This window comes from Carica papaya, chromosome 2, assembly GCF_054855325.1.
Source record: "Carica papaya isolate Zhongbai chromosome 2, ASM5485532v1, whole genome shotgun sequence".
Classification (NCBI taxonomy): Eukaryota; Viridiplantae; Streptophyta; class Magnoliopsida; order Brassicales; family Caricaceae; genus Carica; species Carica papaya.
The window spans coordinates 22,201,884-22,222,860 of NC_142310.1; the positions used below are offsets into that span (position 1 = coordinate 22,201,884).

The 20,977-nt window shown below is 32.9% G+C and overlaps 3 protein-coding genes across 10 annotated transcripts; 1 reads left to right on the top strand and 2 right to left on the bottom strand.

Annotated features, from left to right (window-relative positions):
• The first annotated feature begins 1,400 nt into the window (after positions 1-1,400).
• NFU2 (NIFU-like protein 2) lies at positions 1,401-5,216 on the top strand. Of its 2 annotated transcripts, none has more exons than XM_022045992.2 (4): positions 1,401-1,694; positions 1,837-1,948; positions 2,489-2,802; positions 4,860-5,216. In XM_022045992.2, exons 1-4 carry the CDS (start codon positions 1,617-1,619, stop codon positions 5,046-5,048), a joined length of 693 nt encoding a protein of 230 aa, XP_021901684.1. In that variant the 5' UTR covers positions 1,401-1,616; the 3' UTR covers positions 5,049-5,216. The 2 variants fall into 2 exon arrangements, with proteins under 2 accessions (XP_021901684.1, XP_021901685.1); XM_022045993.2 differs by having other exon boundaries at positions 1,403-1,694; positions 2,492-2,802.
• An 877-nt stretch (positions 5,217-6,093) lies between these two features.
• On the bottom strand, positions 6,094-7,960 carry SRR1 (sensitivity to red light reduced protein (SRR1)). Of its 7 annotated transcripts, none has more exons than XM_088213659.1 (3): positions 7,682-7,942; positions 7,436-7,529; positions 6,094-7,160 (listed from the first exon to the last, which is right to left on the bottom strand). In XM_088213659.1, exon 3 carries the CDS (start codon positions 6,994-6,996, stop codon positions 6,139-6,141), a length of 858 nt encoding a protein of 285 aa, XP_088069785.1. In that variant the 5' UTR covers positions 6,997-7,160; positions 7,436-7,529; positions 7,682-7,942; the 3' UTR covers positions 6,094-6,138. The 7 variants fall into 7 exon arrangements, 6 of the variants coding, with proteins under 6 accessions (XP_088069785.1, XP_088069784.1, XP_021901678.1 ...); XM_088213658.1 differs by having other exon boundaries at positions 6,094-7,176; XM_022045986.2 differs by lacking the exon at positions 7,436-7,529.
• Positions 7,961-8,520: 560 nt separating this feature from the next.
• On the bottom strand, positions 8,521-13,806 carry SHM3 (serine hydroxymethyltransferase 3). The gene is made up of 13 exons (XM_088213660.1): positions 13,596-13,806; positions 13,443-13,490; positions 13,093-13,310; positions 12,665-12,860; positions 12,379-12,553; positions 12,179-12,296; positions 11,967-12,079; positions 11,735-11,857; positions 11,347-11,451; positions 10,748-10,834; positions 10,543-10,650; positions 9,030-9,102; positions 8,521-8,909 (listed from the first exon to the last, which is right to left on the bottom strand). The coding sequence occupies exons 3-13, from the start codon at positions 13,292-13,294 to the stop codon at positions 8,635-8,637; spliced, it is 1,575 nt and encodes a 524-aa protein (XP_088069786.1). The 5' UTR covers positions 13,295-13,310; positions 13,443-13,490; positions 13,596-13,806; the 3' UTR covers positions 8,521-8,634.
• Between the last annotated feature and the right edge of the window lie 7,171 nt (positions 13,807-20,977).

Genomic DNA, 20,977 nt, shown 5'->3' on the forward strand with positions numbered 1-20,977 from the left:
GATTGGTTATATTTTATCTCTCTTATTACAGCAATAATTCTATTAATATTTCTCACAAAATATGTGTGTACTAATTAGGGGTTTGATTCTCGTGAAGCTTAGCTTAAACTCACGTATCTTATCTAACATACAAAGATCTCGTGTAATGTAATTAAAGAAAAAAAATTTCTTACATAAAAGTAAATTAGCTTTTTATTATTTGAATAGTATTAGAGTTAAGATTAATGATCCACCTTCAATAGAAATATATTTTTATTATATAATGATGTTACAATATGTATTTATAATGGTGTTGGCAACAAGTTTACTAGAATATGGGTTATGAACACCTCGATCATTTTTCAAGAATTACATGACCAAATGATTGAGTATAAAAGTTTTCCTAATTGAGAAACTTTACTCAATAATACAACATCTATCACTACCAACTTTATCATAAAATCAATTCAAGTTTTTCCCTCCAATAACTTTGGTCTAATCCAACTATTCAAAGCATAATCAAGGTAAAAAAATCCTTTATCTCAATCCTCCAACAATAAAGAGCAATCAATTATTAATTTTGTGAAAATTTTAGTCATAATGCCTATAAATGTTTCAAGTTAAAGAAGCTTCTTAATATTCGTGTACCACCAATAAATACAATAATAACTTCAAATAAAAGAAATAATGGCCAGTTGATTCAAATGCCTCTCACTATGGTAATCAAGATATCAATTATCTTTCTCTAAATACTAAGTATGATGGAGTAGAAAAAAATTTATTAGGTGATGATCATATTTACCCATTATTCACACTAATCATACATAGTTATTTCATTCTAATCACTTTCCACACCCCTTCAACATAATGATCATGCTAAATAAAAACACATACAATTGGAAACTGATATTGCTCTCCTCCATCAAGCATCTCTACTCTGCCCTTTACAGTCTTTTGCATTTGAGGCAATCAATTAATTGCCATTTAATCAGTTGGTTGTCCACTTTTATCTTCTCTATAAACTTCTCATTTTAAAAATTTATCAATAAAATTATAAACTAAGACAAGATGCAATTAAATATTATTTACTAGTAAGCTTTTTTTTTTTCTTCATATAGTCTCGTTTTCATGTAACTTTGATTAATTCATTATTAATAAAAAATAGTTTTCCCATTTGGGAGTGGAATTTGGTGAATTTATGGTTGGCAAATGTTTGTAAGATATCTTGTATTATTCCATTTTTTATGTAATAAACACTTTTGTTAATGTTTATTCAAATTAGTACATGTTGGTTGTCCAAGAAAAATTAGTACTAGTTTTTTTATAACAAACTTGGGAATGCGGGGCAAATATGTAGCCCCAAATGGGCGGGCGGGCGGGCGGGCCGGCTTACAAAAGAGCCCAGTGATTTTGCCGTCTGGGATTATACTTCTTTCCAGAAAACTACCAAGAAGAAATTTGGCTCCCCTTCATGTCTGGTCGTTTTTTTTCTTCGACAAAAATTTATCAGAATCCCACATAATAGCGAAATTTACCAACTAGGGACTTTGACGAAAGCTCAAACACATCTCTAGCAGATTCGTTTAGTCACATCCACCTTTGCTTCTGTATAAACACACACAGGGAACGAGGAAGGGATGCAAACTGTCGTGTTAAAGCCAGCTCTATGCTACCGCCCTCGACAATCCCTATACTGTTCTTCTCTATCACTTCAGGTATTTCTTTTTCTTTCATTTTCTCCATTTCTTTTTCTTTTTTTTGTGAAATTAAGAATCTTTTTTTAATGCCAATTTGGCTTCTCTTCCACTTTCTTCAATTTGGGTTTTTTCTAAATTTCTTGTGATCTCAACTTCGCAGAGGTGGAGTTTATTTGGAACAAAAGTTTCGCTTGCAAGAAGGCGTAATCCTCTGCGATGGGGTTTATGTAGGTCCCTGCGAATTCCACCTCGGCTTCTAACGAGCAGGATAGGTTAGTTCTTGCCTCTTTTTTAATTTTTTTTTTCTGTTGTAAGTTTTACTAATCTCAAGATATTGATTTTTGTTTGCCTTTCTTATTGCTCATTTTCTATTTCTGTAAATTTCATTTAGCTGCTTCTTCGACAGAAGGAGCTTAAAATGATAATTTCCAAAGCATGAAAAGATTGGTTGCAAGTTTGGGGAATACAAAAAGAAAACCAACGATTTTTTTTTCCTTTCTCTTAGGGGGGAGCGGGTTCCTCTTTCCTCCCCTAAGGTTGTTATCAAGTTCAACCAGGGAAATAGCTGCCTGGTTTAGTTTTGTTCTATGCATGTATTTGATTTATTTCATGTTTATTTCAACTGCGGTTATTCCCTTGTTTTGTAGATTTATCTGTAGTTTTGTACTTCCTTAACAATTGAAGCTATTTTTCTTTGTGGTTTGTTTGCTGTTGATGGGATCTTTTTCTCTTGCACTCCTCAACCACTGCTCTACTTCAGTGATTATTTGCTGAACTAGTGAGTTCATGTTTTTTTTTTTCTTTTGCCTTAGCAGTTGTAAAGGCTGTAGCTACTCCAGATCCAGTGGTGGAATTGCCTCTAACGGCAGAGAATATTGAAAGTGTATTAGATGAAATTAGACCATATCTCATTGCAGATGGGGGGAACGTGGCTTTATATGAGATTGATGGCAATGTTGTACGGTTGAAGTTACAAGGGGCATGTGGATCATGCCCAAGTGCTGTTATGACAATGAAGATGGGTATAGAGCGTCGTTTAATGGAAAAGATTCCTGAAGTAGTTGCAGTTGAATCAGTACCGGATGAAGAGACTGGCCTTGAGCTGAATGAAGAAAATATAGAAAAGGTGAGCATGATAGAGTCTTTACATCAAGTTGCATTGTCGTTAATTCAGTAGTTGTATTCATATCCCATTTACGATGGATAGATTCATACAGAGAGGAAAACAAGTTAAAAAAAAAGGGAGACCAAATGGGACTACTTGTTTGTAGTATTCAAATTCCATATGTGGACATGTTATTTAGAGATACCATATATGTGGTTTAGTTGGATACACATTCCATATCTGGTGCCAACTTTTGATGATCTAGGCATTGAACTATAAGATGTTGTGGCATGCTTATAGTATGGAAAACATTCAGTTTTACTTGTGTTCGAATTTGAAGATTTGTTGACATAGATTAGGTTTTAGTAAATGTAGTGGTTTAGAGATACAGTAAAGTCGAGTTTGTATCAAATCCATTTGAATGGAATAAAAATAGGTATACAATAAAGGATAGAAGTTTGAACAAAATTAACATGTTAATTTCTAGTCAAATCCATGTCCAATTTAGATAAGGTGTTTTTGTGATTCTCTCATTGACAAGTGAGGATACAAACCACCTTCTATTATGGTGTCCTACTGCATATAGTTTGTCAACTTTTGTGTACGGTATTTTGGGCATTAATTGGGTTATTGCTGGGTCGGGAGGGGGAGAAATTTGGGCTTGGGACAGTTTAAATCTAAAAATAAATTAGCTAATATGACTCCTTTAACAGTTTTTTGGGTTATTTGGAAAGAAAAGAATAGTAGAGCTTTTGATTGTGAGGAAAATAGATTCTCTAGACTAAAAGATAAATGACTGAATTATTTTGGTTGTATTTTGGTAGGTCATGACATTATTAGTGATATGAATTTTGGGAATGTCATAGAGACACTAATTTTATTGTAAATCTTTTGTACAGTTTACCATTTTTATTTAAAAAAAAAAAAGTGAGGATATAAACCATAGTTCTTTAATTGAAGATTTGAGTGAGATTGATTCAATAATCACCAATTTATAGATTATTATTAACTTCTATATGTTAAATAATTAAGATATAGGAATTGAATAGAATAAAATGTGAATCAATTACAACATAAGAAGAGTTTGGAAGGACTACAAGAAGTCCTTCACAAAATAAACTTCTTGCTGAGACATTTGTTTATACCAATGTCTTATTACTTATTGGCACATATAAGAAGGCCAAATTCTAGATACATATTTGACTAATATTAGTAAGTGATGGTAAAGAAGAGTGAATGATGTAACCTGTTTCTGAGTCAATAACATTTAGCTTAGATGGCATGATGTTTCATTGTAAAGTTGATGACTCAAGTTCGAGTATTGTCCTCCGTCCCATTAAAAAGAAGAAAAAGGCTGTTCTGATATTATAGGATGTTATAAGAATAACAGAGTAATTTCTAATAAATATTTAGGTCATTTAAGTTATCCTGGAATTTTGAGATTTCATGGTCTTCAGGTTTATTTCGGGTTAGGAATTAACTGGTGGCCATTCAAGAGCACCTCTTTTAGGATTTCAGAGTGGCCGTTTTAGGACTTATGATTCCTGTTTGGAGGCTTAATGAGAATATCAGATTTATAAGACACTGGTTTAGTACATGAGATAAAATATTTAACTCAATTTTGAGTGTTGTCTTCCGTCCCATTCAAAAAAAGAAAAAAGTTGTTTCTGATATTATAATATGTTATAAAAATAACAGAGTAAATTCTAACAAATATTTAGGTTATTTAAGTTAGCCTAGAATTTTGAGATTTCTTATTCTTCAGGCTTATTTCGGGTTAGGAATTAGTTGGTGGCATTCAAGAGCACCTCTTTTAGGATTTCAGGGTGGCCGTTTTATGACTTATGATTTCTTTTTGAGGCTTAATGAGAATATGAGATTTATGAGGCACCAGTTTAGTACATGAGATAAAATATTAAGTTCACTTTCAATAAACATATATATATTATATATTATTTATATATATTGGAACAAGTTAATTAGTTTCTGATTGACAGCTTTTCTACCTGTGTTCCTCTTCACTACTCATTCTCTTACCTGCAACTGTAAACCCTTGTTATGATGCTGGATTATGTCAGGTACTGGAAGAAATAAGGCCTTACCTTGTTGGAGCAGCCGGGGGATCTCTGGAGTTAGTGGCAATTGAGGAGCCAATTGTGAAAGTAAGAATTACCGGTCCAGCAGCAGGAGTGATGACTGTCCGAGTGGCAGTTACACAAAAATTGCGAGAGAAGATCCCAGCAATTGCTGCAGTTCAGCTTCTTTAATATCTCTCCAACCTTCTGGAATTAAATGTGTAGTTTTTTGCCAATAAATAGTTGAATACAATCTGTATAGTTTATGAATGGATACGAATCCAGTTTGTAGAATGGAAGTTTTAGTTAAATTTGGCCTTTAAAAGTTTGCTAAAGTTGTGGAAAGCATAGCCTTCTTAATGCCTGTGAGTTCCACTGGATTTTTGCTTAAAGCATTAGCTTGAAGCCTTTGAACAAACTTCGTTTATCCAATAATTTAAACTGAAGATAAGTGCATTTTTAATAATTTTTTATTTAGGAAACTAAAGGAGGGTTTAATTATAATCAGGTCTAGTATTTTAAAGAACACACAGATGATGATGACAATCATCCAACGTGCCTTTTCTACTACGAGAAATTGTTTTATAATTTTTCAGAATTTATCTTATCATTTATAAATATAATTAGGTATACTCGTTAAAATTGAAAATCATTTCTTCAATAATCTATTTGTTTGTTTAATCCCGTTACACACTGATGAATGCCTTTACATCAAATAACCCTTCTTTTTATATTGCTCGTCTCATGCAATACCCTGTATCTATAATATAGCATCTATCTACAAAAATGATTCTACTTGTCTATGTTTATATACATACATATATGTGTTCATTTTTTCACCTATCATCAACTAGCACTGAAAAGTTGGAACTTGCAACTGCATTTAGTATAAGTATTGTATCACCCGTTATTACTTCCCATCCAAGACAAATATAACTGAAAGCATATCATTCCTGCAAGTAAGAACACGTAATGATTTACTACAACGTCCATCTCAAACAAAATATCCAACGTACTGAAACTAATGAATGCGAACAGTCACTGTAAAGTTGAGTGACTAATCCAGCAAATCTCTAACACCATAAATTTAACTAGGCAACAACTCACAAGATTATACTCAAATTAAAGAAGGATGAACAAGAACAGTCAATGGATTCAGTTTATTATATGAATATATAACAAACAACCTTTCTTATACGAGGAAATGACTTAGGTTTTGTTTCTTAGGCATTCAAGATTGCAGTGTAAATAAATGTAATTTTATTCAATAAATAGTCTCTTTTCACCCATCCAATAAATAATCTCCATCATAGTTAATCGACGGCAGTTCTGACTCAAGATCAGGACCGAAAAAATGCCAACTAGAATCAAGAAAAGCTGCAAAATAATCGTCTGATATTGTCTTGATTCTAAACTCATCTGAGAATTTTCGAACAGCTATTACATGCCTAGCTGAATTAATAATGGATGAGTTTCTATAGTAAACAATATTCTGCTCATACGTCTCAAAGCTATTCCCAAACAAAACAATTCTATTCAAGAGATCCACTCTCCAGTTTGCTTGTAGAAGATTGTTGTATAACTCTGCCTCGCAATGAGGCATGAAGAAAAGTGTAGGCTTCAGAGCCTGTCGCCGACCTTCCTCATTTACTGATAGAACAGTGCAACCAAGGGCTTCTAAAACCCAAGATTCAGTAGCAGAAAGAACTGGATCAAACACCTCTATGTCCCCAATCCAACTAAACTTTCTCTTCATCAAGATTGCAAGGCTCAACTGAAACCTAGGAGGTTCATATGATTCAATGCTGCCTATACCGTATATTACCATCTGCATCTTCAGGTCAGATCCCAAAACTTTGTGGAATCGATCCAACATATCAGAAGATTGGATTTGTTCCAAGAAACTAGCATAAAATTGCGAGTTCTCAATTCTCCTCATAGATGTCTCCATCTTCTGCATCAATTTTGATTGCTTGCGGGGATCAGTTTCTAGATCAGTTGGAATCCAAGGTTGTCCTTCTTCAGTTCTAGTCTTAATGGAATTTGTTCTTCTCTGTTTCTGTCGACGGGGTAAAACAATTGTCCACTCTCCATTCTGAGTCAAATTATCAATGGTAAGAACCTTGGCGGAAGCAGCCATCAAAACCAAATATTTTTTCTTCTTGAGGCTAGCAATTCAAGTAAATTATTTGCCAAGAGAATTGCCAGTAGAAGAACTGAGAAGAAGCTGTTGCCAAGGGGAACTCAATATATGTGCCTCGCCAAGTAAGCTGTAAATATCATGAACTAGTCTAACTGCGAAACCTGATATTTACACCTACTATCATTGGGCGGAAACAATTAATCAAAAACTAAATAAATAAAGTGGATCTAGACAAAGAAAAGTTTGCAGCATAAACAATCATACGCGAGACTAGCAAAATGATCCCTTTTATTTCTTTTCAGTAATAAAATATTCCTTTTACTTATGAACACGACCAACGAAGGATCAGAATATCTTCCTTAATGCCATACCATTAAAAATATATATTATACAAGAGAAAAGACAGTCAAAATGATTCCTTGTATTAGATGCATACGTTTCAGCATGCTATGGGGATCGCAAATCATCAACAGACTTAGATATCAAATATTAGAATTTGGTGACGATGTAACAGCATCATCCCTAAAAATCTGAATGGAGAAGATATTAAACTTCAATTGTGTTAGATTCCGCAGGGCAATATTAACAAGGTCGATCCAAAGCAAAACAAAAGAGTAATCCGATTCTCTCTCCCTCTCTATCTCTATAAGCAGATTCAGTTGAAGGACAATAAACAGCGTACCAAAATCGAAGAGACTGGATGTGGAGCTGTCGTCGAGAAAAAATAGGGTTAGGCAACCGCGTCAATCTTTTCAAACTTAAGAGATCACCTTTCTTTCCTTTGTAATAAAGCCTGAGATCCTGAGATCCACTAACAGCTCCTATGCCCACTTTCCACCGGCCTCAAGTGATGCTGCTGGTGTTGTTAGCGTCTGGATTCGATCGTCTGTGTGGCTGGCGCAAGCAACCCCCTGCTGCTGCGGCAGAGACGAATGTTTTATATACGCTTAATGAAAAATGACTATTTATTTTTAATAATTATTTTATATAATTTAAAATTTTCAACAATAAGTATGTATTAACTTGAAAGGACTTTTAAACATTTTAAAAATTTAACTATCAAATAAATTTAAAAATTTCTAACAATATTAAAATTTTATTTTTTTTAGATAATTCATAAGCAAATTAATATTTATTTTAATAATTTTCGTTCAAGTTATTATTATAAACTAACTTCCTACCATACACTATATCTGTTATATATTAATATTATTGGCACTATAGATTATACGCACATAGCTATTTGTATTATATATAACAAAGATCTTTAAGATACAAATTAAAATTTACAATTCTGATGACATAACTTTTCATCAATATTTGTATTTTCTTATAAAAATATTATATATTTTAAACAAGCATTAGTTCTATTATAATCAAATTTACTGTTTAATAATATTTAATATTTTAAAATATAAATTATTTAAGTTAAAAATGTAAATTGTTATTCACCCCTTCAGTAAATACTATTTCCAAGTCATCAAATTTCTCCCTACAAGAATTGCAGGTTGAACAACGCAATTAGCATCGTAACTTTTGAGTGGTTGAATATATTTTAGAGGGTATAAATATTCATATAAGAAACAAAATTATCAGTTTATACATGCCCATTTCTCATAAAAATTTCAAAAGAACTCAAACACCAGGAATGGGAAACTGGGTTGTGAGTCCTTCTACTCTTTCGCGGAGATTTGATACCTTCTCCTTCAAACAGAAATCGGAACACGTTACATATTTCATGAAATCTTGAAGCTTTGATCCCGGCGCTGCACGTTTAGCTTCAAGAGTTATTTGCAGTCCCTCATGGATGAATTCAGCAATTGCCACGAATTCCTTCTCTGAAAACCCTCTAGTAGTCATAGCAGGTGATCCAATGCGAATCCCACCCGGAACTAGGGCACTCTTGTCACCTTCATATATGAATTCAATTTTAATGGTTATGAGGTATCAACATCAAGATGCCCAAGACAAAGGAAAACAATCAACATATTTAGATGGAACTATACTTGATACAATAAAGAACTCCTCACCAGGGACAGAATTTTTGTTGAGAGTAATAGAGGCCATGTCAAGAATCTTCTCCACCCTAGCTCCATCTACACCCTGGTTATGGTACATGGATCAAATAATATCAGAGAAATATGCAGTAAAAGAGCAAAATGACAAATGATATGGTGCTCGTAAAGGATTTGAATCACATTTTCAACATGTTCCGCAACTTATTGTATTTGCCAAAGACAATGAGGTTGAGAAAGTAAATAATATCTTCTCACATCTAGTCTTGGATTAAAATCAAAGTAATACCCACTGTACGAGTTACGATCTCGAGTTCAGTTTGGAGTAGTACGTACCAACGTTCGTAAATTTCAATGTAAGTGGATAGTTTAACTTGATAATACATTTTACAAATAAATAAGTATGGTTTACAAGCATGTCTAAGTATTTAATTTATAAAAATGTTAAGTCAAACTCATAGTCTGACTACAAAAATATATTAAAAATATTAAAATTTAAATAGCTTTTTAAAGTTGTCTTACAATTTCAATTTCTAATTTTCAAGCAAAAATCATAAAAATATTAGATTTTAAAGAAATACTATGTTTTGTAATAGATAGTACTGGTATTTCAACTGATAAGCCTAGTATCGATAAATTTTGACTAATTTGACCTGTGATTGAATTCCAACTATGCCATGCCGCTATTAGAATCATACGGTAACTGCTGGCAGGAATTGACGGGATGGTATTTACTACATTGCTTGGAATAATAACTTTTTAGAATTCAACTACAATGCTCAAATAAGTGTAGAGGTACATTTTCCCAAACAATTCATGTATAAAAATATGGTACTTTCTAGTATCAGTAGAAATTACTAACGAATTAAAGAATTAATACTTGCAATTCGCAGACCACAAACTCCTAATAATCAAAACCTACTCCAGAATCATTAGTCATATTCTGGAACCACTAAGAAATACTAAGATTGCATTTGGTTCAACTCTATTTAATTCTCATTCAATTCTTATACTTTATTATTTGATACGTAACCTAAAATTATAATTACATATTTGATGTATAATTGAATTAACTTTATTTATGTCATCAACCACCACAGATACATGTTCTCATCTATTAAAGAATGAACTGCAAAAACTTCTATCTTGAATTGGAGACGGAATGCTTTCAAATTTCTATCTTACTTGAATTGTATTCCCATTTCTATTTAATAAAATTAAAAAGTTAAACAAACTTAATCTGGTCATTAACAAAGTCATCTACTTTATCTACAAACTAAAAGAGCATGGTACTATAAATTTATTAAGTGCAACATGACATCACACTAATTTTTATACTGAAACATTTAGATAATCCCATGCACAAAGCCATATATCGTTAACTTCGTGTTTCCAACATGGACAAACAACCACTGAACAATATAGACATACTTGAATGGATAGACATACTTTAATGGATATATAAGCAATATAATAGCTAAACCGATATTTGAAGGTAAAAAACAAAACAACGAACCAAGAAACTTACCAGTGGCCTGAGATCTACAAGAACTAGGTGATTGTCACTCCCACCAGAAACTAGCTTATACCCTAATTCAATCAACCTGTTTGCAAGGGCCCTACAATTGGATACCACCTACATGGCAGAGCAACCATATCTTTGCTCAGAAATACAGGACTTATTTTGATCACAAATAACCAATATCTTGGTTAACTCAAAACAGGAACTTTACCCTGTTCTGGTAAGCTTTGAACTCTGACGACTGTGCATGTTTGAGGCAAACTGCAAGGCCCCCAATTGTGTGGTTATGAGGACCACCCTGCATACAGAGTGTCATTGATGGAGGTCAACATAGCAGGGAATATAGGAGGAAAGAAAAGAAAACACCAACTAACAAGAGAACTTGAATCTTGAAATTCTTAATTGAATCCGAATCAATAGTAATAGACCATCTAAAACCAACTAGAAGTGCATTATAGATGGTACTATTTGGCAAAGAAAATTTCCAAATAGTAAAAGAAAACCCCTAGCAAGATACAAAATTAAACTGTAAACACTAAAATATACATATAGAACTATATCTTACATAAATTCCATAGAATTTAATTATTTTTTAACAACCTAAAATAAGTGGGGTATTATATAAAAATATTAATGTATGAAACTCTTGTTATGACATCCGACAGTGACAGAACATTCTGTTCTGGTCCTTTTCAGTTGTCCATCATGACTTTATATCATACACTAAAAAATAGCTTCATAACCGAAGAGGACAAACATGGAAGCTCATCATCACATTTGGAAATGAAATAACATGACTGCGCAACTGACCTGTAAACCTGGAAAAACAGCATTGTTAATAGCTTGTTCCAGATCAACTCCAAGAACCAGTTCCTTCTTGAAAAAGATCATGCCACCTCTTGGACCTCTCAAAGACTGAAGGGCTTTTACATCAGATAGTGCATGTGCAAATTGAAAAAGGGAAGGATAAAAATTCTTTCTAGATTTAATGTTATTCAAGAGTTTAGGGTAAAAGATAAATTTTACAAATAAAGTAGATCCACTAACAAAGAGAACCAAAGCGCCACCTGCTCTATGCTACACCCAATTTAGAAAATATAAAATGAAGCTGGAATTCAGAGACAAGCAAGACCAAGATTTTAAGTACCACATAGAAAATGACTCCTAATTTGCAGTTGCAAAACAGTTAAATACACACCTTGTGTGTGGTAGTTGTCACAATATCACAGTACTCAAAAGGGTCAGCAACCACGGAGGCAGCAACAAGTCCACTTATGTGAGCCATATCCATCATGAGAAAAGCACCGATAGCATCTGCTATCTTCAAGTTCATATAGATTTTAAGAAGTTAGATCTTAAAGAAAACCCAACACGCTGCAAAAGAATTTTTGGTAAAATCTATTAGAATAGAACCAGCAAGAATGCCTTACCTTCCTCATCCGAGGATAGTCAAAATCTCGAGGATATGCACTAGCACCAGAAATTATAAGTTTTGGTCGAAAGAGATTAGCTGTTTTCTCAAGCATATCATAGTCAACAAGGCCTGTTAAAATTTCAAATAAAACATTGAATGAACCAGTTCAATCACTGACCAGTACACCGCCCATGTTATGCTAAGAAAATAGGCCAAGTAATGCTGAACCTGTAGATTCATCGAGTCGATAAGGCATAGACTCAAAATAGATTGATGTGCCAGAAACCCTCCTCTTAGGAGTCATGAACCCATGAGACAGGTGCCCACCGTGAGGTAAGTCTAAGCCCTAAGTTAAAAGAACAGATCACTGATTCCTGTACCCCAGAACAACAACTACTGATTACAGCACCTCAAAAGAAATAACTCACCATAATTCTATCATGTGGATTAAGAATTGCTGTATAAACTTCAAAATTAGCTGGAGAGCCAGATAGTGGTTGAACATTAACCCCCCACTTCTTATCATCTAAGTGAAAAGCTTCCAAAGCCCTTTGCTGACAAAGGGTTTCAAGCTCATCAATGTACTCATTCCCACCATAGTATCTAAGATGTGGAAAAAAAAAAAAAAAAAAAAAAATTTCTCAGATATTTATGATCGAGAATTCATAAAAAAATATAAAAAGCAGCCTCTTAATAGAAAAGGAAAAAGCTTACCTTTTACCGGGTAGTCCTTCAGAATACTTGTTTGTAAGGCATGAACCAACTGCCTCCATCACTGCTCGAGATGTAAAATTCTCCGACGCAATAAGCTCAAGGCTTTTAAATTGCCTATTCTTTTCTTTGTCGATAATCGCCCGTACTTCAGGGTCCATGTCACTCAAGCTATGGTCAACAAAGGCACTGACATTTGCTGAACAAAACAACAAGAAACTCCTTAAACAAAGATCAGCTCTGAACAAATCCTTCCACTGAGTAACTGAAATGATGCTGACCATAATAAACTTACTATCATTCCACTACTACTGTCAATCCCCACACCAACGGGTATATAAACAGAAACAAACAATAAAACATAAAAACCCAAAAAAAAAACTCTACCCACATAATCTCCAAACAAGAGGTAGATAACGAACAATACTGACCACTGACTTCTGGTGCTGCGACAGAAACAGAAGAAGATGATCTTGCAGCAACAACTCTTCCATGAAGATAAGAAGACCTAGAAGACATCAATGAATTGAACTTAAACTGTAGAGGAAGAGCAGCCGTGCTCGATTCTTTGAGCTGGAACCAAACAGGGTGTTGCACAGAACCCATCACCGCAAGTCTACCACAAGTCTCCATTCTCTCTCCCAATATCCTATATCCATTTAAAACGTAACATGAACCTTTGGGAGGAAAAACATGTCCGAAGTAGAAATCACAAAAGGAGAGAAAGGAAAAGTATGCAAATATAAACTTAAACTCGAAAGGAAAATTATGGGTAAAATACCTGTTTCAGTTTCCGCTCTTGGGGTTGTCGGGATTTCGTTTTCGATAACTTCAAAAAAGCAGAAGGGTTAAACTTAGCAGCTTGCTCAAAACCCTTGTAATAACGTTAGGCGCCCCTGCGAGCAAAGATTTAATTAAAAAAGAAAATGAGTACCCTTGCTTCGATTCTGCTAATGGCCGGCTTCCGAGCAACGGAAAAATCTTTCCAATTTGCTACTGACAGAATTAGGGCTACAGAAGTGGATCTGTAAAGCTCTGTCAAGCTATCATCGGCCCACAAGACATCTTCACATTGACATTCCAGTCCAGTTCTGTAAATTTTTTGCCTATATTTTTTGGCTAACTGAGTTCAACTTTATCATTTTATGAGTACTCTACTCTATTGGGTAGAGTACTTACTTTTGTTATCATCAATATATAATTTGCTTTAAAAAAAAAAAAAAACAAGCAAATTTTGGAAAAGAAGGAGAGTATTTTACTGTCAGAATCCCCAAAGCAATTTTTAATTTAGACATATTATTTTTGAGGTAACTCATGATTGAAAGGTTAAGAAGATTTTGTTTATGAAAATCTCTTTGAAAATTTATTGTTCTTAAAAATAATAAAAATTATTTTTTAAAAAATGATAATTATATAGGTAAATAATTTAAAAAAAAATAAATTTATTTAAAAAAATGTGAGTTTGTGTGTCAACATATATATAATTATAAGAATTATTATTTGAAATGTATCATAAAAAATTATTCAAATAAAATATTTCACAGAGCACAGAAAAAGAACATTTTAATGTTAAATACAACGGAATGTGTTTTCTTCGTGTCATATCCTAAATTATACAGTTTTTAAATCAAACTATATTTATATGATAAATGTATCAAAAAAATTATATTAGAAAATAAAGTTAAAAATAGTTTTTTTATGATACAAGTTGATATGATATGATCCCCTTTTCAACCTCCCCCTCCCCCTTCCCCTTCCCTTCCCTTCCCTTCCCCCCAGTCGCCACATGGTTTGGCATAACGAGGCCCCAACAGGGAACCTATTGGATGGTCTATTAGTTCAGTGGGAGGTGTGTCCGAGTACGCGATCAATATGATTATATCACAAAATATGGTTTGTATTTACAACTTTAAAAAATAAAATATGGTTTCAAAAAGTCTCAAGTGACTCTTATTAACTTTCTCTCATATAAATATTTTATCATAACAAATTTTAGATAGTTTTTTAAGGATCAAATTTGAAAATTTAAAAAAAAAAAAAATTATTGTTTCCTCTTAAGTCTCAATTGAGCTCTAAATATACTTTTTACTTGTAAATCAAGTCTTTGATAAAGAAAATTATAATATATTTTTTTTTTATATATCTGGAGTTTTATAATAAAACAATTGAAAATTTTGATGAGATCTATGAAAGTTCTTCTGTTGAGGATCCACAAGTGTTTTGGTGAATTAACTACCAATAACAACTAACATGCTGTAAAAGATTGAATAGAGCAGTAGAATCTCATGTGGTTGGTTCTGCTTGAAAAAGATGATACAGGCATAAGCGGTTGGCGAATCTCGATAAAAGAATTTTGTATTATCTTTTTCCCTTCTCTTTTTTAACTTATCTTTGATATATTCCTCAATAACAGTTTGATATCTAATTCTTACTTACATTTCATGTACATAATTGAATACTTGTTTTATAAAATCAAGTCTATTATTATCAATAGTTCATTGATACTTGTTATATCATCGTAAAGGACTTGATTAGAAAATCAAATATTTATATATTCTATACATATTAATTAGTAAAAATAGTTACAAAGAAAATTCCTCCATTTTAAGGAAAATTGCATGTAAAGAAAGTAGAATAATTATTTAAAAGTTTGAAATTTTATATACCCAATTCATTTCCTCCTTGGATTGTCATAGAATTTGGGGGAATGCATTGGTTACATGGTTCATATCCGAATTTAAATTTGCTCTTTACAAAATCCTCATATGGCCATGACCTTTTAGATTTTTGGGTCTTATGTTTCTAATTCAAAATGAGCCTAATTTTGGTGCTCCAATACATGAGCCCATCAGACATCCTTTTTTTTATTTTTTATTTTTTTTAAAAAAATTTGTTAAACATAACCCTCATAAATTAAAAATTAATAAAATTTGTTCACTATTTTAATTGATAAAGTTATATTTGCTCCTCGAAAATTAGTAATAGAAGATATAAATTCCCTTTTCTTGTCATAAGAGACTTCTTAAATATAATTCTTCTTTGTATAATTAATTTTCAATGGGTCCATATCTTTTTTAAAATTAATAATGACTGTAATAAAATGTTAGGAGCAGAGTAAAAGGTCATCAAAATAATAGTAACAATAGCACGGGTAAACAAGGTTCGGTATGATCATTAGAATTTGAAATTACCGTCTATTTATATTTAAATCTACAAAGTTGTTATTTATTGTACTGATTTTTTAATTATATAAATTACAGTTAGATGAAATACATAAATTGATTTTGATGAAATAACAAAATCTTAATTTATACTAGTTTTGCTTTTTAAAAAAATTTAAAATAATATTTAAACTAAAGATAAAGCTATGATTCTGTAATTTCCATTGACACTGAGACAATAGTAACAGCAATTGTTCAAGACAATGATTGGAAATGACCTCCAACTAGATATGAGGACCTAGTCACTATTTAAAATTTAATTTGTGGAGTTCTCTTTCCTAGTAGCAAGATGTAGACATGGTGGACTCCTTTTCAGAGCAGAAAGTTTGAAGTTAGTAGCTCTTGAGAAAGTTTGAGAAAGAAAACTGTAAAAGTGGATTACTTCATGTGTGGGGTTCTTATTGAATCCTAGGACAAACTTTCATTTGTTGGCTTGCTATACTTAATAGACTATCAACAAAGGAAAGGAAAGCTAAGTGGCGTAGGCAAGTTTACATGCAATATTTACTGTGTTAGCAAGATATAGAGATGAGAAATTAAAATGATTGAATAGATGAACTCCTAAATATTTAGCGTTTTATATATGTCGATATCAATGGTGACTCATTATTTTAATGAATCATTTCCTTGGACAAGATAATATTATATAAATACTTACTCGAAATCTTACTTATCATATTTTATTGTGGAAGATATTTTTTTTCCTGAAAACATAATATATTTGATCCAAGTATAAAATCATAAAAAATAGATATAAATTTTTTTATTGTTACTTATTATTATGGGCGATAAGTCTAAAAAATATATAAAAATATAAAATTTAGATGTTTGTCTTTTTTGAAGTAAGGAATCATGATATATATTTTTGGACTAGATTTTATTTTGAGAATGTTAAAAAACAATATCTTGTTGAAATGTTCTATCTATCTACCATTTCTCTTATATATTTCTTTAGACAAAAACTCAATTTTTTTCCTCTTTTCGAATGGTAAATATTTATCAAAATATAGAATGTGAATCAATCAAATATTTGAATTGAAATTGAGATACTAATACAAACTATTCTCTTATAAATCAGATGACTCATATGCAAAAGAGGCTGACAATAAGTTATTCAAAAATTGATTATTTATTCCTATATTAGAGGTTTTTTAGATACGTCTACAATTGAATAAATAGTTTTACGAACTAATGGATCAAATTAAATTTTAAAATGAATATAGACAAAAAAAAAATGAGAAAAATTAAGATATTATATTTGGAGATTACATGGATATATTTGGAAGTGAATAAAATTGAAAATGTAAATATATCGGTATAATATCCTCTTATGTTAGTGTTTTCATTTTTTGGCTTAAGATTATATTTGAAGAATATTAAAATCCATTTTGAAGTCCTTTTAATTTTATTCCTAAGGTTCTTCGCATAAAAATTATTTTAATATACTTTTAAAACTTTTTGAAAGATAGATAAATTTTAAATGAATTTTTGAGAAAATTGATTTCTTTTATAAAATGAAATATATATATTTTAAGTCGATTTTTTATGAGTTTTTATGTGAAAAAATACTATTCTTTTGAAATATATTTTATCAAGGTAAAAAGAATATGAACAAAGTTTTGGATTAAAAAAGTTTTAAAATAACCAAAACATGTAATGTGAGCTTCGTTTGAGGAAACATGTAAACAATGTGAAACTCATTGTGATGATGCATATTACTGTTATGAACCCATAAATAAAGCAGAAATTGTGTTATATTCTCATTGAAGATATTGTTGTTTAAATAGTACATTGTTGGATAATATTGAAGCTAGAAAGTAGGATGAGATATGTGCAGAATAAATAAGATAAATATGGTAGAGTTATTGAGATAAAGATGAAGTATTGAGGAGATAGACAATCTGGTGGAGATAGCATTGCATAGGTGAGTTGGTACAGATGAGTGTGCTGGAGAGGAATTAGTAGATGAGGTTGATCTGGAGATGATTTCGGATGAATATCTTTAACACCCCCGGCAAGCCCATCCTTCGAGGATTGTAGGCGAAGTTTATCTCTAATGAATAAAAACTGATCCCGAAGGAGGGGCTTGGTGAAGACATTTGCGATTTGATCTTTAGTTGTCATAAAATGAATAAGAAGATTGTCGTTTGCTACCTGTCCTCGGACAAAATGGTAATCAAATACAATGTGCTTAGTGCGAGCATGAAGGACAGGATTTACAGATAGTTAGATGGCATCAATATTGTCGCACCATAAGGTTGATTTATTGGGGGAAGGAAATTCAAGTTCACACATCAGACTCTGAAGCCACATGAGCTCAAAAGTGGCATTAGCAATAGCTTTTTATTCATTTTCAGTGGAAGAATGAGCTATTATTGGTTATTTCTTAGCAACCCAAGATATAAGATTTTTGCTAAGATAAATTTCATATCCACAGGTAGAAAGTCGATCATCGGGGCCCCCGCCACAATCACTCTCACTGAAGCAGTGAAAATCAAGGGATGTGTCACGAGAGATAAGTAAACCAAGGGAGGCTATGTACTTGAGATGTCGTAGGACTCGTTTAACGACTTTCTAGTGTATATATGTTGGAGCATGCATAAACTGGCATAATTTATTAACTGAGTAACTAATGTCTGGCCTGGTGATGGTTGCATACTGAAGAGCTCCAACTACCTGACGATATATAAAGTCATCTGAAAGTAGAGTACCCATAGATTTAGATAGTATAGGAAAGCCATTCATTGGTATTGGACACGATTTTGCATCTTTAAGGCCTGTTCTTGAGAGAAGATCGTGTATATATTTGGTTTGAGTGAGGAGCAGCCCATTATGCTCATAATTAACTTCAATACCCAAGAAATAATGTAGTTGTCCAAGAGCGCGTACAGGGAATTCAGACTTAAAGGATGTAATGATACGGAAAATGAGATTAGAATTATTGTCGGTATAACTAAGTCATCAACATATGATAGGAGAAAGAGTTTATCAGTGCCATGATGATAGATGAATAATAAGGTATCAGCTTTACAGAAATGAAAGCCAACCGAGATTAAGAACTAACTTAGCCTGGTAAACCGTGCCCGCAGGGCTTGCTTCAAATCGTGGAGTGACTTCTGCAATTTGCAAACGTAAGAAGGATGAGCAGTAGATTTAAAACCCAAAGGTTGCTCCATATAAATTTCATCTTTCAAGGTACCATAGAGAAAGGCATTTGAGACATCCAATTGTTGAATGTCCTATTTAAGAGCAAAGTCAAGAGATAATAGTATTCTGATGGAGGAAGCTTTTACAACAGGACTGAATATCTCCTTATAGTCAAGGCCAGGTTGTTGGGAGAAGCCTTGGGCGACCAACAGGGCCTTGTAGTGATCAATATTGCCATCATATTTTCTTTAACATGAAACACCCATTTGCTTCTAATGATATATTTGTGGGTGGGTCTAGGTACCAGTGACCAAGTGTTGGTAGACTGCAATGCATCAAACTCAGACTTCATGGCAACATTCTATTCTTTATAACGAGAGGCTTATTTATAAGTTTGAGGCTCAGTCTGAAGATAGTTTGGTTTAGGAGTGTTTAGCAAGGTAGGCGATATGTTTATGGGTCATGGTAGAAGGGTGAAATGTCATGGGGTGGGTGCGTTAGGGAGAAGTAGGGGGATTTGTATTCGAATTATATTAGGTGAGATCAACTATAAGGGGGATGGGAGGCATGGTAGTGGATAAGGTGAAGGAATAAATCGAGGAAAGGATGTCTGGTTGGTGAGGAATGGTTAGGGGAGAGGTCAAAGTGAAGGGAGACATAGGGGTAAGTGCAAGGGAGTTATTTGTGTGAATTATTAACCAATGAGAGGAAGCATCTGCAGCACCTGGAGTGGTGGAAGGAATAGAGGATGAAGAGATTTTGACTGGAAAGACTATTTCATTAAATTTAATATGGCGACATATATATAGACGATCTGATGAAGGATCAAGACAACAAAAATCAGAATGGGAAGGGGAATTACCTAAGTAAACACAAGGACTGGAACTATATGAAAACTTATGACGATTATATGGTCTGAGGAGAGGAAAGATGAGACACCCGAAGATTTTTAAGCTCTGGTAAAGAGGAGCAGAACCAAAAAGCTTGGTGAATGGGCAGGAATTGTTTAACACATTGGTATGTAGTATGTTGATTAAGAAGACTACAGTCTCAAATACAAATTGACATAACCGAAGGGGAACATTTGAGTGACCAAGGAGAGTGAAACCCATATTAGTAATATGATGATTTTTTTTTTCTGATAAACTGTTTTGTTCATGCGTATGAGGACAAGCTAAACGATGAATGATTCCCTTTGTTTTACAGAATTGATTTACTTTTTGATATTCAGCCCCAAAGTCTGATTGCAGTGATTAAATTTTGGAATTGAATTGACATTCAATAGAGGCATTGAACTCAAGAAATTTTGATAAAAGCTAACTTTTATCTTTTAAAAAGTACAACCATGTATATTGTGTAAAATTATCAACCAAAATGGAAAAATACATATGACTTTGACTCAAAAGAGATGGTGTCGGACCCCATACATTAGAGTGGATTAACTCAAACGGCACCAGACTCTTGTGGACAATAAAATACAAAGTTAAGTGAGATAATTTTCCTAAAGGACAAGACTGATAAAAGTTAGAAGTGGAGAAGTGAGAACTGGGCAACTTGTGAGACTTGAGGATAGAGGAGACAATACTGTGATGAGGATGACCATGCCAGGAGTGCTAATCAATGAAGGTGGAAGTGGTGTTGACATGTGCTTGCTTCCTTGGTGGTTGCAGTTCATAGATACCATTGTTACTAGGTCTGAGGAGAAGAACTTTTTTAGTTACCTGATCCTTAACAAGAAAACGTGACAGCCAAAACTCAAAGAAACAATTGTTATCATGTGTAAATTTTTGAACGGACAATAGAGGTTGTGTAATTTTGGACACAGAGAACATTTTTAGGGTAAAAGTTATGGGAAAAAGAGTAGTAAGTAGCTGAACCAGAGTGAGTGATTTGCATACCTTGGCCATTACCAACTTTGAGTTAATTATCACCATTATAATTGTTGGCA

Bases quoted from the DNA above. Each gene is read 5' to 3' on its own strand.
- NFU2 (XM_022045992.2), top strand. From the start codon at position 1,617: ATGCAAACTGTCGTGTTAAAGCCAGCTCTATGCTACCGCCCTCGACAA. The intron at 1,949-2,488 runs GTTAGTTCTTGC...CTTTTGCCTTAG, and splicing joins GCTTCTAACGAGCAGGATAG to CAGTTGTAAAGGCTGTAGCT. The intron at 2,803-4,859 runs GTGAGCATGATA...GGATTATGTCAG, and splicing joins ATGAAGAAAATATAGAAAAG to GTACTGGAAGAAATAAGGCC.
- SRR1 (XM_022045986.2), bottom strand. From the start codon at position 6,996: ATGGCTGCTTCCGCCAAGGTTCTTACCATTGATAATTTGACTCAGAAT.
- SHM3 (XM_088213660.1), bottom strand. From the start codon at position 13,294: ATGGAGACTTGTGGTAGACTTGCGGTGATGGGTTCTGTGCAACACCCT. The intron at 11,452-11,734 runs GTGTGTATTTAA...AAAGCCCTTCAG, and splicing joins TGACAACTACCACACACAAG to TCTTTGAGAGGTCCAAGAGG. The intron at 10,651-10,747 runs GTAAAGTTCCTG...TCTGCCATGTAG, and splicing joins TCAAAGCTTACCAGAACAGG to GTGGTATCCAATTGTAGGGC.